This window comes from Pholcus phalangioides, unplaced genomic scaffold (assembly GCF_987345545.1).
Source record: "Pholcus phalangioides strain wild (caught in Gottingen) unplaced genomic scaffold, Ppha-v1.0 ptg000032l_1, whole genome shotgun sequence".
NCBI lineage: Eukaryota > Metazoa > Arthropoda > Arachnida > Araneae > Pholcidae > Pholcus > Pholcus phalangioides.
In genome coordinates this window covers 8,422,150-8,439,022 of record NW_028301622.1, presented here as the reverse complement: position 1 = coordinate 8,439,022, position 16,873 = coordinate 8,422,150, and the positions used below count along the sequence as shown (strand labels likewise).

Here is a 16,873-nt window from a genome sequence, read left to right as displayed (position 1 = left end):
ATTATATAATATTTATTCTTTTCTCTAAATTTGTACTTGAAATTTATTCTTTTTTTTGGTTTCTTTTCCTACTTTGTGTACATTTCACCATTTTTTGGTACACGAAAGACACAAATAAACAATACAAAACATAATAAAGTCCGTATTTTTGAAACGAAGCCAAATTTAAAAATAATTATAAATCGTTAGGTTTTTTTTTTTTTAATTTTTTTTTAAGTCTTCCATTTTGGTATTCCATTTTTTTTTTTTAATATTGTGATGTTCCCAATATGATTTTGGTGATGGTGTTTTTTTTAATATATATATATATTTCCTAATTGTATATATATATATATATATGGAATGGAATGTCATTATTATTTTCCTTTTTTTGAAATATACTGGATTTATGAACCTGGCCCCGGAGCTGGTGAAAAGCTACTGAATCCGGTTCCTGGAACTGGCATCTTTGTGCTCAGTCTTGAGAGTCTGGGTTCTAAGCAGAGAGACAGTTGGTAAAGCTCATCGTCCGGCAATAGACGTGTTGGATCAAGCAGGTAGTTCGTCACCTGCAGAAAAAAAATTAAATTATAGTCATTAGTAGGGCTAGGATTTTTATGACTTAAAAACTTCTAGAATATGCATTTATGCCGTCAAAAAAACTGTAAATGTACCCTATGAAAAAATTTTGCATTCCTATCTCAGGTAATATTAGTTTCAACAAAAAAGTGGCGTTGATGAAGTCTAAACTATTTTTAGCCATTAGTTACTGTACGAACGAAATTCATTTTAATAGCCAACACGTGCATCAACGAATCAATAATGTAGCTTTCTATAAATTTTTACAGTTTTTACAAACATTTACTTTCTAAAAACATCATCTATAAAAAAAAAAGTGAAACTAAACTTTGCACTAGAGAGGAGACTCTCGATTACCACTCGGTTTGACGCGGTAATTCGAGCGGTAACGATATTTATTTAGGTTTGGTTTGGGTAATATCACCTTCATGAGTGTATTCAACAATACGTGCGTATAAAACAACTGCCAATCTTTAATACGTTTTTACATTTATTGTTATATAAACGTCTTCGCGTCAGTTCGAACTTGACAGTCGTGGCAATAGGAATATTATTTTCAAAGTTACGGAGCCCAATAAGCATGGAATACGGTGAAGGAATCAGTTCAAGTGAAGACGAGTTCGATTTTTCGTTGATGAAGAACGAAATATACGTCTATGCATAGACTACTTGGCGATAGAAAGGAGGAAAGCAGTGATGAAGTAAGAGGTGTAGGAAGGCGGAAAATCAGGATAACAGATAGTGAATGTGAAAGCGAGTGATTCCGCAGAAGAGACAGAAAATTCAGAATGGATAACGTGCACAGAATCCGAAGCAATACCGTTTATATTAAGCGAAAGACCCACTAAACCACACACATGTACCTCGTCCATATTCCTCTCCGGAACCTCTAACGAATTGGTACAAGCGGGAATGTGCTTGTACGTGTAGTGAAACCTGACGTGAAACTTTGTTTCTGTGTAATGCTTGTTATGTGTAGTGTGCTGCCATCTTCCGAAAGTTTTTCTAACTATGAGTGAAGTGTAATGATTTATTGTTGTAGGCCTGTTGCTCTCTGTGGCAACACATTTTAATGGGGAGATCGGCTCGCATTTGCGCTTCGAAGTTGGGAACCACAAGAAACCAACTTCAGCCGACCACCACTATGGCGACGGTGGGGGTTCGAACCCGGATCCTCGCGATGCGAGTCCGTCATTATGATCACTCGACCACCACAGCGATCAGCGAAAGAGCCGCAGGACCGCAAGTATTTTCAGACATAAAAGAATCATTAGATTTCTTAGATTAGTTATTTTTTATTTATTTACTAGCTGTAATACCCGGCGCTGCCCTGGTTTTCTTCGATGAGGCTTTTTGGATCACGTGATATTTCCCTCTTTCTTTTAGGGACATGCAAACCGTGTCTAAGGTTACCAATATGAGGACTTCCTGCGCGACTCGTGAAAGAAACAAAAACTCTAGATCTAAAGAAACGTAGAAATGAATGAATTAAAAGACAATATGGAGACATTGATATTCATGATTGAGAAGATATAAATAAGAAGTTCAAGTCAATGTTATTACATGAATATCCAACTCCAAAGTAGGTCCGGCTAATTACTGGACATTTAATTTTCTGGGCTTCGTATCCTAAGCGAACTCAAAATTTCAAAAATTGAGAATTCAATACAATTTTTAAATTATAGATGTGTCAGAAAACTCCACTAAATTTCCGCATTTCTACAGTAAAGGGAGTCCCCCATCGAGGGGTTAGCGCACCAACCTCTCGATGAGTATAAAAAAACAAGGCTGCCGTTCGGAATCGGCAATAAATTGTAGGTCCCGGTCTAATTATCCCTCGTGTGCAGAAAATGACCATGGTTCGACAAAAATGATCAAATGACCGTGTTACAGAGAGAACTGAGAAATATAATTTTTCTCATTATTTACGGAATCATGCGAAACCCCAAAAAAGCTGTCACGGAACACAAATTGGAAACCCATGCCATAGAAGCCTAACAATAACGACAACGTGATAAGGACAAATAACCATTTAGAAAACATCATGGGTGCCCTTATAAAGGTGGAAAAACAAAGATGTGTTCATAAATGCCAAAACATATGCCGATATTTTTTAAATGAATATTTATACAAAAATTGCCACGTTTTTAAGACAAATAAATTACACTGGTCGAATGGTCGACGCGTTTCGGCTCTTCAATGGAGAGCCGTCATCAGGACCTCGTGGTCAGAACTCACACGAATGAAGAGTGATGTTTACGTCTGGTCGTCCGAAGAGTTCGCCTTTGTATTTGCTGCGTCCGAGTGGTCTTTGGATGCGAATTGGGGAGCCATCTGTTGTAAAGTGTTGAAAGTTTTTTCACGACTGAGGTTAATAAAGCCTGTCCAAGCTGACGAAATAGGTGGTGTGTTTCTTCCATCATTAACGAGGAAATTCTGGCATGTTCTGATGAAGTATCCCTCGAGAAAATTCAATTCCGAATTGTGTGTTGCTTTTTTAAAAACAAATGCTTTGTCAAAATCAAAATGATGTGAATGTTGCCAGCAGTGTTGGGCAATAGCCGAATTATCCGTCCGTCCCTTCTCAACATGCTTTCGGAAGCATGTTGAGAATACTTCATCAGAACATGCCAGAATTTCCTCGTTAATGATGGAAGAAACACACCACCTATTTCGTCAGCTTGGACAGGCTTTATTAACCTCAGTCGTGAAAAAACTTTCAACACTTTACAACAGATGGCTCCCCAATTCGCATCCAAAGACCACTCGGACGCAGCAAATACAAAGGCGAACTCTTCGGACGACCAGACGTAAACATCACTCTTCATTCGTGTGAGTTCTGACCACGAGGTCCTGATGACGGCTCTCCATTGAAGAGCCGAAACGCGTCGACCATTCGACCAGTGTAATTTATTTGTCTTAAAAACGTGGCAATTTTTGTATAAATTAAAACCAGGCAAAGTTATAGTTTTTTTTTTTTTTTTTTTTTTTTTTTTTTTTTTTTTTTTTTTTTTTTTTTTTTTTTTTTTTTTTTTTTTTTTTTTGTGATAATAAAATGAATATTTGTTCTAATGACGTTGCCATTATTTTTGGTCTTCTATAGAAAAGATTTGGCGATCTCTTGTCTACAGAAAACGACGAATTTCATGTACAAAAAACATCAACGTTGAAACAAATGTTATTTTTTGACTTACTTTGCAAATTAGTTCAATTTTATAAGGTGTCTGTTGGAAGTGTCTTATTTCCCGTATCACGTGAGCAATCTAAAAAATGAGAAGAGGAAAAATGCAAGTTTTCTCTGTGCTGAATGATCTAATATCTTCCAATAAGATACATAGACTGATATAATTAACGCTAATGTTGAACATGCCTTACCATTCGCATTTTGGAAAAATTGAGCAGACCTTCATCAGTGAAATTTGGAGTTCCTTCTTCTATGAATGACAGGTCCGTTAGATACATTCCTAAGTATGGTATGCACGGGGGATCGCATCTGCAAAAAAATTAAATGATCCGATTATGAATTGATAAGACGATTCTAAGAGACCGCGAAAGTTTAATTATCATTCTTGCATTTCTGGTTGGAAAATTCTTGTGTGGGGTGATTCAGAACTCGTGGGCGGAGTACCGGAACACATGCGAAAAAAACAATTTTCGTCGTACGATGCATGGTCGTGACACAGACAGTGCTTTCGATGAATGCATCGTGGATTGTAGACAGAATGGAAAGGTTGACATGCATTTTATGTATGGTTCTGAGGACGAGAATGCTGAATTTCAGTTTGTTTTACATTAGGCACTTTGAGCGTAAAGCAATTATGTGCAAAAATTGGCAATAGAAGTCTTCGGGGTCCCAGGAACGAATTAATCCATTTTACATTGATTCCTATGGGAAAAATTATTTCGGGTTGTGAACAATTTGGGTTTACGAACGGACTTCAGGAACGAATTAAGTTCGTAAACCAAGGGTTGATGTACATGGAATGGGTCTCCACCTCTTCTTGATTCGTGACACCCGCCATTTCTTCCACAACAGCGGTTCTCAACCTTTTCTGGATCGCGGAGCCCTTTCCAGTGTATAAATTCGATTTCGGAGCCCTGTTTGACTCGAGGAGATCTTTTTAGTTTTTAATTTGTACGTCGGAGCCCTTTAGGCCTTTTTTATTTTTCAAATTTTCTGATTAATTTTATTTTCTTAGAGTGGCTGCGGAGCCCCAAGAGCTCCACGGAGCACCGGTTGAGAACCGTTGTTCTACAGTATACGACGGAAATGACGATAAGTGACTAAAACAGCTCTTTTTACATTGAATGATAGTGCCAGGTTACAGGGTTTATTCCTGCAGGGTGCTGCAGTCTGGAAATATAAAACGTTAGGCTTTCAAAATGTCCAATGTTTGCATCAACACGGTGTAGTCTCAGAACAAAATTCGCAGGAAACATGCATACGTCTCATCCGAGATTTCGGAAACACTATATTTTAGTTTCATGAATATACTACTTCACCGCACACCAACTCCAGCCATATCGCTATACACTGCAATTTACTGCTGTTAACAAGTTAGATTTAAATGAATGCGCCATCTATTGGTGTGTGTAGCCTCACGTTAGGGAAAAATATCTTGTTATCTATATTCTTTCCCGGTTCGAATCTAAGACCTGACGGAAACCTTCATGGTGGTAGACGAGCATTTTATCACCACGGCACTCACTGGTTTTTCAGTTTGCAACGCCGCCTGTGCTAACAAACGTTTTAACTAATTTCGAAATTCTTCAATCAAATTTCGGCTCGGCTGAGACGTTTGTGTGGGTTTCTGCAAACTCGGATTATACCATTCCATTGTTGTAAGCAGTAGGTATTTTGAAAATTTCGCATTTTAGTTTTCCCGGACTGCAGCGTCATCTGTCGCAAAAACTTGTAACAGATATTAAAATTCGGTCTGGCAGAAAATTTACTGTTTCCTAAGTTTAGTGTGGCCACGGAAAAATCCACCTCTGACACTGCATGACTTTCATCACGAAAAGAGAGGGATTATTCTTCAGTAGGGAGAAATGGGGAAAAAGAACTCCAACAGCAATCCTGGAGGATGTTAATTTTTTTCCCCATTTCTCCCTACTGGAGAATGAACCCCCCCCCCTCTTTCCTTCATGAAGGTGATACAAGATCAGAGACTATCTTTCCGTGGTCACACTATAAATACAATGCAGAAAGTGTATGTGCTTTGGAAAACAGCAGTGTGCAATTCTATCGCTTCCCGTTTTTTAATATTCATTTTCCAAATGGCCTCTCTAATTTTGGGACACCTAGTCACTCCACACCCATCAAAGTGCAGTACTTTTGTGGAATAAAGAGTAACTATCAACAAATATTAATCTTACAGATTAAGCGAGAAGTTTGACAAGGATTCATTAAATGGTGTGCAACGCCACTTAACGATGGTCCGAGATTGGTCAGAGATAACTTGAGATACTTTGTGTTATTATATCAAAATTCGTGATTAAGACAGGCCACGGTAAAGGGCTCACTAGAACCACCAAGCCGAGAGGTTAGAGGTGGGCCCAGCACCTGGGCTGGCAAAAGCGAGACGAAAGACTCACCCGAGCCACCAAGCCGAGAGGTTAGAGGTGAGCCCAGCACCTGGGCTGGCAAAAGCGAGACGAAAGACTCACCCGAGCCACCAAGCCGAGAAGAGTAGACGTGGCCCAGAAGCTGGCCTGGACACGTAAACAACAACTAGACACTAGTTACATAGCCGTAGGCTAGCCGAGAGAGGCCCTAACTGGCCACAGTGACACGAAGAGGTCACCCGATATACCAAGCCTTTCTTGAAAAGCGTATACGTGGTCCTGGCCACGGTAGTGGGCTCACTAGAGCCAAGCCGAGTGAGGAGATGTGACCAAGCAACTGGGCTGACCACAGCAACACGAAGGGTTCATCCGAGCCACCAAGCCGGGAAGAGTAGACGTGGCCCAGGATCTGGCCTGGCCATGGTAAACGACAAAGGTTCTCACTAGAGACTAGAGCTACAAAGCCATAGACTTGTGAAATTTGAATATTATGAATTTTTGCTATTCGTAAATTTTTAAATTTGTAATTTTTTTTTGTAATGCGTTTTATTGTCGTACATATAATACATTTATGTACGCATAATAAAGCACCGTACACGGCTGAGCCCCAGTGCCGTCTTAACGCATGAACCCACCCGGGCACGACCCAGGGGCCTCAAGGGAAGACGGGCCTCACAGGAATTGGAACCGGCTGAAATTTTCGAAAATTTGTTAGGTAGGGCTCAGGAAAATCACTTGGCCCGGAGGCCTATGATACTCTTAAAACGGCCCTGCTGAGCCCCTCACCCGAGGCAATGACTAACATTGACAATTGTCGATAGAGCCTTTGCGGTGCCCATCATCAAATAATTCCTAACTTGTGTGGGAGGGAGTGAGGGCAGTGCCGTTTTAACGCATGGGCTTACCCGAGCCTCAAGAGAAAAGGGGCCTCACAAAAATGAGATCCGATTGAAATTTTCTAGGATTTACCAGCTAGGGCCTCCGAAAAACTACTTGGCCCGGGAGCCCATGATACTCTTAAGACGGCCCTGAGGGAAGGGGTGCCGTTAGATCCTCTGGAGATGTTTGAAATTGTAATCTTAACCTCCTCAAGTGTTTCTACAAACTGAATTCATGTGCAAGTACTTTGCTCGAGCTTTGTACTCACCTGTGCAGAGCATCGCGCATATTTCTGAATCTCCCATCTGCAGAAACTAATGCTTGAAGTTTATCTATGCTTTGTTTTGTCTGAAAAAAGAGATTGAGTGAGAGATAAATTGCAATCAGGAAATTTTTACACACACCATAAATTAGTTTAAGCCTACGGGAAACAAAAGTGCAGGGAATATATGCTATATTGAATAGAATTTTAGCATTTAATAATGTAGGAGGTCGGATAGGAAACTGCTGGGGCCGGCATTTTAGAGGAAGTGCAGTTTGTCCAGTAGACAAAGGCGGGTTTATGATTTTTGCCACCTGTGGGCAGTGCCCTTTGAACGCATGGGCCCACCCGGGCACTCAAGGTAAGAGGGGCCTCGGAGATATTAGAACCGGTTGAAATTTGAAAATTTGTCTGGTAGGGGCTCAAAAAAACCACTTGGCCCGGGGGCCCATGATGCTCTTAAGACGGCCCTGCCTGTGGGCTATACAAATTTCGCCGCCCTTCTCCAATTCTAGCCTAATTTTCTTGACCAATTATTCGTCAAATTTACCGCCCTAGGCGGTAACCTGCTCAGCCCCCTCCAACCCCTGTAAATATGCCCTTTTCGTTAAGTCACTTTTTCGTCATTCACATGCTTGTACACATGGTAAATCTTGGTCAATTCTTGGTCAATCTTTTGGGCGTTCACTGACCTGTCCTCTTGCTTACTAGATCACTTTTTGTGTCACTCCTATGCTTAAACATACTCAACGTCACTCTTTTGGTCACTCCTGTGCTTAAACATACTCAACGTCACTCTTTTGGTCACTCCTATGCTTAAACATACATGACATCACTCTTTTCGTCAGGGGTCATTCAAGTATTACGTCAGCATCGACGGGGGTTTCCGATTTGCTGACGTTTGATGACAGGGAGGGGGGAGGGGGTTGGATGATGCTTACGTCATCAATCACCCTTTATGAAAATATGAAATATTCTTAATGACATCTTACTCGGTGCGCCAAAAACGAGAATATATTTTCGCTAGTTTGTGCCCACCTGAACTAACATTCTCCCTCATGATAAATCCCTTACAGAGCCACTTCAGCGATCTATAAATGTTTCATGAATCCTTCAAGTGCTCAGAAAATGTGTCAGGGATGCTTAAGTGCTATGGAAATGTTTCCGGGCCGCTTAAGGGCTCTGGAACTGTGCAACGCATCACTCAAGTAATCCGTAATTATGCCACGGATCACTTAAGTAATCTGGTAATGTTCCGCGGGTAACTTGAGCGATGTAGAACCACACTGGGAGGAGGGGGATCAGAGTTTTGCTGACTTCTGCTGGGGGGGGGGGGGGTTCAAAATTGTCTAAAAAATTTCTGACGTAATACTTAAACGGGCGCTCAATCTCATGCTCACACACTTTCTAGGTCACTCTTTTGGTTGATCACATGCTTGTACAGTGTTCCGGTCATTCACTTGCCCACTCTAGGTCACTCGTACAATCTCTCACCCACCCGATCCAACGTTGTCTTGGTCACTTTTTTGGTCATTCACACGCTTGCACACTATTTTGATCAATCTTTTGGGTGACCTGTCCCTTTACTTACTAGGTCACATTTATGGGTGGTCACACTATGGTCACATTATTACTCCTACAGGCCCGTCATTTGGGGGGGGGGCGACGGCCCGCCCTGCCTTTTGAAAATACACTACACATGGTTATATATAAATGTATATACAAATATATATATATGCGTACCTTTAGTACATGCTCTTTGCCCCCCCCCCCTTTAAAAAGTTGAAATGACGGCCCTGCACTCCTATGCTTACACACTCTCAACGTCGCTCTTTTAAAATTTTCCAGCATGGCCCAGGGGTTTTGACCACCCTCTCTATATCTATCTCAACGAGGGTAAAACAGTTTTCCCGCATTTAACGCTGTTCTTTACCAAATTTCCTCCGTTTTTCGAATATCTCTGTGAATATTACACTTAGAAACATGGAATTTTTTCTGTTGGCATCAGGAGAGACAGAACAACAACTTTCTAACTGGAAGTTGGAGAGGGGGGAGGGGACCGTTAAAATATTTAGATTTTTTAATTTTTTATTTTGGTACACTTCACTCTCTCTCAGAATTGGTACAAAGTAATTTTTGAACGCTTGTTGAGCATTTTTTTTGAACTGAAATCATACCTCTACGTTAATAAGATGAAGGCTATGATAACACTTACAGGACACCCTGTATATAGAAAAAGATAAAGAGAGGGAGGGGCTTACTGTTTTTGACACTTTCTCCCAAGTTTTCTTCAGCCTGAATACAGAGCTGTTCATGAAAGCAGCGCAGATTTGCAAGACGCCATTGAAGTTATGGAGGCAGCGACATATATCGGCGACTGCGGCCCATTTCTCTATAATGACGACACGATTTGACATCATTGGTGCTCTCATTATCTCGGAAACAACTAAGCGGCTCACCTGGGCATCGTAAAACAAAACCAATGTTAATACATCATATTTCGATACTGCTTTATGGATATTGTAAGATACACACAGAGAAGCAAACAACTCACGTCATTGAAGCGTCGTGTCATCAGGAGTATGTTGGGAGCTTTTGTGGCTTTCTCTGGCTTCATCCATGCTTGGCATAAAAACTCCCTGAAACACAGTTACATAATGTGAACATTATTCAATGGACAGGGTTGGCTTGGACAACAACAGGTCACCTGCCAGTATAATAACTATTGATAGAGCACTACTCACTCGCTCCGAATGGATATGAAGATCTTGTGGTCCAGGTAAGTCATCCCTTCCGCTATTTCTAGGGCAGAAAGGTGCTCTATGTTCTCTTTGCTTGGCGTCTGAAATACAAATTGTGGTAATCAGTACAGAGTGATGCGGTAAAAATGACAAAAAAAAAAAGGTTATTAACCAAATTGGGATGGACTTGGTGATTTGGTGATCCGGTGCGAAAATAGTTTTGTGACTCTCTGAAGTGATATGAATATGTTAGCAGAACACAAAGCATGCACAATTCTGACAACATAAATACGTTAGGGCCATACACATTCAGAACACACGTGCCGGCATGCATGGCACCCGGTCTAAGGAAATTTCGCCCCGACGTTTCGTCCCCGGTACATTTCACCTGCGATAACCGTGTGTGCCCATTTGAGTCACCAAGTGAGCTGGTGAGTGACCCTAAGACAAATCAAGTAAGTATGTGAGTAAGTACATTATGAATGAATGGCAATATGAGTGACCAAGTGAGTGGGTGAGTAACCACATGAGTGAATGACCGCATGAGTTACCAAGTGTGTGACCATATGAGTAATCAAGTGAATGCGTGAGTGACCATATGAGTAATCAAATGAATGCGTGAGTGACCATATGAGTAATCAAGTGAATACGTGAGTGACCACATGAATGGACGAGTGAGTGACCATATGAATGGACGAGTGAGTGACCAGATGAGTAGGTGCGTGATGTATGAATGAACACATGAAGGTGTGAGTGACCGACCGTATGAGAAACCAAGTATGTGTGGTCACTCATACGGTCACTAACTTGATAACGAAAACAGTGACTCACTTTGTTCAAGGTGGCCGAAACATCGGGGGGGGGGGGGTGAAATGTCAGAGGCGAAATTACTGGATCCCATGGACCCCATATCTTGCAGCGGGCCCCCTAGGCTGTGATCTTTGACGGCCTTGCTAAAGAGAATTTATGCCGTGAAAAATAAAAAAGGATAACAATCGTCCCGGACCCCAGAAATAGAGCATTGTCAGCCCTGCCCTTGTCTGGACCATGACGGTATGTACTGATTCGCTAGAAATTTCGCAGAGGAATGTATACAAGGTACGTGTACTGTTAAGTAGTAGTTATATGAATGCTGAATCCCCCGTCCCTGATGTAAACGGGGTAAAATAGTCTAGACCAGTGGTTCTCACATTATGCGAGGTGGCTTCTAGCGACATCACCAAACTCTGTTCAGGACATGCATGCTTAACCCGTGGCCCAGGGCCAAATGTAGCCCTCCAACTCATATGATGTGGAACGCGAAGTGACCCGCGGCACATTTCCAGATTACTAAGGGACCCGCGGCATATTTAGAGATCACTCGTGGTTTTCCCCACCACTTAAGTGACCCGCGGTGCAATTCCACATCACTTGAGTGGTTCGCGGTGCTTTTAAATATCTCTTGAGTGACACGGGACACTGTTTCTGAGCACTTAAGTGACCTGTGGTACAGTTCCTCATCACTTCAGTCACCTGTGACACAGTTCCAGATGATTCAAGCTGCCCAGTCACATTTCCACAGGGTTTGAGTGACCCGCGGCATATTATCAAATTATTTAAGGGGCACACAAAATATTTACAGATGGTTTAAGTGGCCCGCGGTATATTTGAAGGTCACTTGAGGGACCCACGACTAAGTACCAGAGCACTGAAGCGGCTAAGGCACGTTTACACGTTACTCAAGTGGCCCGTGGCACATTCTAGATGGTCACATTCTAGTGACCTGTGGCATATTTATACAGGGTGGTTCTAAATTCATGGGACAAACTTAAAGAAGTGATACAAGACACCTTAACAAGCATTTTTGATCATAGAATGTGCGCTCGAATCGCAATAGCAAAGGCGGTAGAAGGTGTTTTTAGAGTGCTCAACAGCGCTTCACCTAGAGTAAACATCGTATTTTTCTGACGGAATTGCTGCAATAAGTGCAATCACCCATTCGAGGGTGCAGGGTATTGTAATGTGTATTGCCAGGTTGCACCATGAGAAGGCCTCATGGTGCAACCTGGGCCAACGGAAATTCTACCACAAGTCATTCTACCACTTGATCATTGTTTGGCGCAGCATAACCTTGACCTTGATGGTCCTTACCTTGCATCAATGAAAAACAAAGTCCAATGCAACCCGAAGGCGCATGTGCACCCTCGAATGGCTGATAGCACATATCGCGTCAAATCCGACGGAAAAATATGATATTTGCAATTCGCCAGTATTGATATTTGATGAAATGCTGTCGTGCACTCTCCAAAAAACACCCTCTACCGCCTTTGCTATTTCGATTCGACCGCGCATTCTGTGGTCAAAAATGATTTTTTGTTCAGGTAGGTGTCTCTTAAAGTTTGTGTATGAATTTAGAATCATCCTTAACTACGGCATATTCATAGATTTTTTTAAGTAACCAATGGCACAAATCCAGAGCACTTGAGCGATCCGAGACACATTTACTGATTATTTAAGTGGCCCGCGACATGTTTTCAAGCCAATGCAACGGCCAGCACACACTACAAAAGGTAAATAGGTAAAGCATCCTTGGTCTAGGACATAGTTTCCCAAACTTTTCGTTCCACATCGCCCCCTTCTTCAGAAATTTTTTTCCCTCATCGCCCCCCAACTCAACGGAACCCATAGGATCCTATGTTAAATCCGTAACTTCTATCGCCCCCCCTGGCCCATTCCATCGCCCACCAGGGGGCGATATTGCCCACTTTGGGAAACACTGGTCTAGGACGTCGCGAATGGTTGAACAATTGACGTGTGCCCGTTCACAGTGTTTGAAACGATTCTTTTCTATACCGTTCCGCAGAGCTGCGGATAAACGATGACAAGTGTTTGAGAAACATGCAGCTGAGGTCTGGGACCCCCCCACAACTCTAGTAACATCGACAAACTTGAATCTATCCATAATAAATCATCCGCTTTATTCCCGACTGCTGGTCCTCTTTCAGTTCCGTTTCCGAGTTTAATTAAACTCTAACTTGGTCTACCCCCACTGGCTTATCTCCCGCTTAGCCCTGCTTCATAAGATTACTCGTGGTCACCTAAATTTCGATACGTCCGCTAGTCTGACTAAGCCTTGCTATGTTGTTGGATTTGTGACTCGCCTGCAATGTGTAGGTGGTCACGTGGAACACATACTGCTGTAATAAACGATTTGGTGGCATTCTGTTCGTTATTTGCGTACCTTTTCTTTGACTCGTGTACGTCAGCACCCCCTATCGACTGTTTTTTAGTTATTTTTTTTCCTGGTCTTAAAAAAAACTGCCGTGACCCAGCGATGCTAACCCTGCAAGCCGTTTTTTATTTCAGTTATTATGAAGTTTCGATGGACTTTTTGCCCACCCTGTATATTTTTAATTTTTAAAACTATAATATTTCTTGATAATTAATTCAAAAGTTAATTATTAAGAAATATTATATTCACAGGCCTTCTTGGACAGTTTTTATGCCGGCAGTTGGCCCTCACGGGCTAGGAATCGGCTCAGAACTCAATTCTGGTCTGGTCTGGTGGTCAAAAGTTAATTAAAAATTTTGGTGTCATGTCAAGGGTCAAGACCGAATTCAATAATGCGAGGGCCATGTTGTGTCTGTCAATGGGCGTAAAAAATGCGCTAGTTGAATCGAGATTAGTTGGGGGCCATTCAAGTATTACGTAAGCAGATTTTCAGCCATTTTTGACCCCCCCCTCCCCCCTGTCAGCAAAATTTCGTCAGCAGCCTAGAATATTTCATATGTTCAAAAAGGGTTGGTTGATGACGTAAGCAACCTTCAAACGCCCCCCCCCTGTCAGCAAATCCGAAACCCCCTCCCCTCCCCCGATGCTGACGTAATACTTGAATGACCCCTTGCGAGTGGATATTCATAGCAGACTTACCACGGGTGCAGCGAGTAAAAGATCGAGATCGACGGTTTGCTTTTCTCTGTCCTGATTGGAAATCATTTGCAACAGTTGTACGGCGGCTTTTTGCTCGGCTGGTAACAGGCTTGTGTTATGGACCAGTTCCTCCAAGAATTCGGTTGTCAGCTGCAGTAACTTCGGGTCATTCTCGAAGTCCTGCAACGATTGTGTGATCGTATAATAACAATATACGCATCGTATACAGTAATCGTATATAACAATACACGCATGCAGAACATATAACAACAGCTATTTCCCCCGACTTACTGGCTATTCGATATTACGAACCGAAGTTCTTGCGACATTTGGTGGATTCTTAAATTTACCTCGGCGATGTTTAGAAAAAATATTTTAAAAAGACTCTTCTTCCTGCTCTCCCACTCGTTGAAAAGACATGAAATCAGTAAATTCTCTCCAGGTTGGTGTCATTCCTACTTACGAACACTCCGACTTACGGACGGTGCTCGGAATGGAACCGGTGCGTAACTAGAGGAGCTGAAAAAGATTCTGGTCCAGGGGTTTCTTAACCTTTTTCTTGTTTTCCAAACCGAACACAACTCCGGTCTATCGCCATGGCAATTTTCTACCGAGTGAGTTGTGCCGGAAGTGTGAGTGTGTGTATATAGTGCTGTCTAATTTTTCAGTGCTGCCATCTATATATTAGAAGTGAAGTGAGTTAAGTCTACGGGGTTCTTAACTTTAATCTGCGAATTACGATCCAAACTTGTATCGCAGAAGCTTCCGGGACGCATCATACAAATCCACCAATAACCAGTGGCTCTTGAGGAATGGGTTCCAACCCCCGACTTGATTCAAAGGGACTTCGAAATGGGACGTACAAATCAACTAACCGCCAGCTGTGGGTCACAACAAAAACTTGATTCGTAGTGACTTCCGAGGTGGGTCTTACAAAACCACTTACAGCCAGGGATTCTTAAGCTATGAGTCTCGACTTAAACTTGTTTTGCAGGAGTTTCCGAGAAAGGTTATACGAATATCCATAGGTGGCGAAGCTGATCTTGTTGCTGATTTTGGGTCGCGGTTGAAAAAGGCTAAGAACCACCTGCTCTAGTCCATCAACGATGGTTCTTGATGGGTGCGAGGATTGATAAGAGAGAAATTGCTGTACGTTACCTGCGAGTGTTTGGAAACCCAGTGCCTCAGTACGTTCAGTACCCTCATGGTGGCTGCAGTGCTGATCATAGACTCCCGTTTGGCTTTGGCATAGGGGATCTTTAGGTCAGCTCCAGCTGTAACACGTCGCAGAAGATTTGAACACGTAAGAAATCAATTTCAAAACAAACGTAACGATATCATAAGATCTATTCTAATGTGGACATTCGAAATATGCACGAGCATTTATTATTTAAGTAGTTTTTTATTGCGAGGTAGTAGCTCACCAGCACTCGGCAATCTGCTTCCCGCTCGGGACTGCGGCTGAGATATAGGAGGCTCTGGTGGGTTACTAGAACCTGCTGTTGCAACTGCGAAAGCTGCTGCACCCGATGCTGTGCTTGACCTGTAAAGAGAAATTGCAAATGAGAAAGATCCCGTCGCAAAGACATCATCAAAGACATCATGAAGTGATCATAAGACATCATCAAAGACATCATGAAGTGATCATAAGACATCATCAAAGACATCATGAAGTGATCACAAAACATCATCAAAGACATCATGAAGTGATCATAAGACATCATGAAGTGATCATAAGACATCATGAAGTGATCATAAGACATCATAAAGTCACGACATCATGAAGTGATCATAAGACATCATAAAGTCAAGACATCAGGAAGTGATTATAAAAGACATCATGAAGTGATCATAAAAGACATATAATGAAGTGATTATAAAAGACATATAATGAAGTGATTATAAAAGACATCATCAAAGAAATCATGAATCCAAGACATCATCAAAGACATCCTAAAAATCCCTTAAGAAGAGCATCTATATATAGCATGCGTTTTTACAAAAATTCTCCATCAATCATCGTTTTATTCACGGTATAGTATATACAGGGTGATTCAAACTCACATGAGAAAATTTAAGAAATGATAGATGACATCTAACAAGCTATTTTTGTCATACAATCCATGGTATTAACGCAAGTTATTAACCGCTAGACGGCGCTGTCATTGAATGCACAAAGCTCTGTTTTTGGCACTTATCGTCATTTTTATCGCGGATTCAAGTAGGGATGGCTGGTTTTATGAATCAGAAAGAGACGGACATACATGGTATTGCGGACGGGAATGCTCTGGAAGCCCAAAGGCAGTAACGGGAGCATTTTCCAACGAGACGTGTGCCGGATAGAAAAACCTATGAGAGATTACAGCGGTGTCTGTGAGGAACGGGCTCCTTAGCCAGTGGCATAAAGGATAATGGACGTGGCAGGAGTGTGAAGACACCTGATTTGGAGAAGGAAGAGATTGCCCGATTCTCTTTTATAAATTACCCATGAGAGGTGTTAACGCATGGACATGCCAGGCCAGCCCGGGGGAAGGGGGGCTTCTCGTGTGCATAGGAGCACTCCACGATGATGAGATCAGGTGCTATGATACATAGCAGGTGCCTCATTTTCCCAAGCGGACATTCGAGCAATTGACAAGAGCCACAAAATTTTAGGTCCATGCAATTAGGGCCGGAGCCTCCTCCGAAGACAGAATTATAATTTCGTCCCATGTGGGCTAAACAAATTTCTACGTCCTTCACCCATTCTAGTCGAGTTTTCTTGCCTAGTCATGCCTCCAAATTAGCTGCCCTTCCCCTGCCCACACCGCGAATGTGCCTCTGTCTCGTAAGTCTTGGTGGTTCACATGCTTTCAGATTCTCTCGGTCAACAGTTGTCGTCTCTCGCTCACCAGGTTAATGTTTTGGTCACTCACGTGCTTGCGAACTCTCTACGTCGGGTAGGGATATGGCTCTGCA

At 42.2% G+C, this 16,873-nt stretch overlaps 1 protein-coding gene across 5 annotated transcripts in view; it reads right to left on the bottom strand.

Moving 5' to 3' along the window:
* Nucleotides 1-208: 208 nt before the first annotated feature.
* Nucleotides 209-16,873, bottom strand: part of LOC149066865 (ras-specific guanine nucleotide-releasing factor 2-like) — a 416,992-nt gene continuing 400,327 nt past the window's right edge. For 3 of the 5 annotated variants that reach the window (XM_089253071.1, XM_089253073.1, XM_089253072.1), the window contains exons 21-30: nt 15,340-15,458; nt 15,074-15,189; nt 13,916-14,095; nt 10,009-10,106; nt 9,819-9,903; nt 9,526-9,723; nt 7,271-7,350; nt 3,934-4,051; nt 3,753-3,821; nt 209-548 (exon numbers count right to left, since the gene is read on the bottom strand). In XM_089253071.1, coding sequence (XP_089109197.1) covers nt 387-548; nt 3,753-3,821; nt 3,934-4,051; nt 7,271-7,350; nt 9,526-9,723; nt 9,819-9,903; nt 10,009-10,106; nt 13,916-14,095; nt 15,074-15,189; nt 15,340-15,458 — 1,225 coding nt within the window. In that variant the 3' untranslated portion in view covers nt 209-386. The remainder of the gene's footprint in view (nt 549-3,752; nt 3,822-3,933; nt 4,052-7,270; nt 7,351-9,525; nt 9,724-9,818; nt 9,904-10,008; nt 10,107-13,915; nt 14,096-15,073; nt 15,190-15,339; nt 15,459-16,873) is intronic. The other 2 variants (XM_089253074.1, XM_089253075.1) reach the window with 1 other exon arrangement.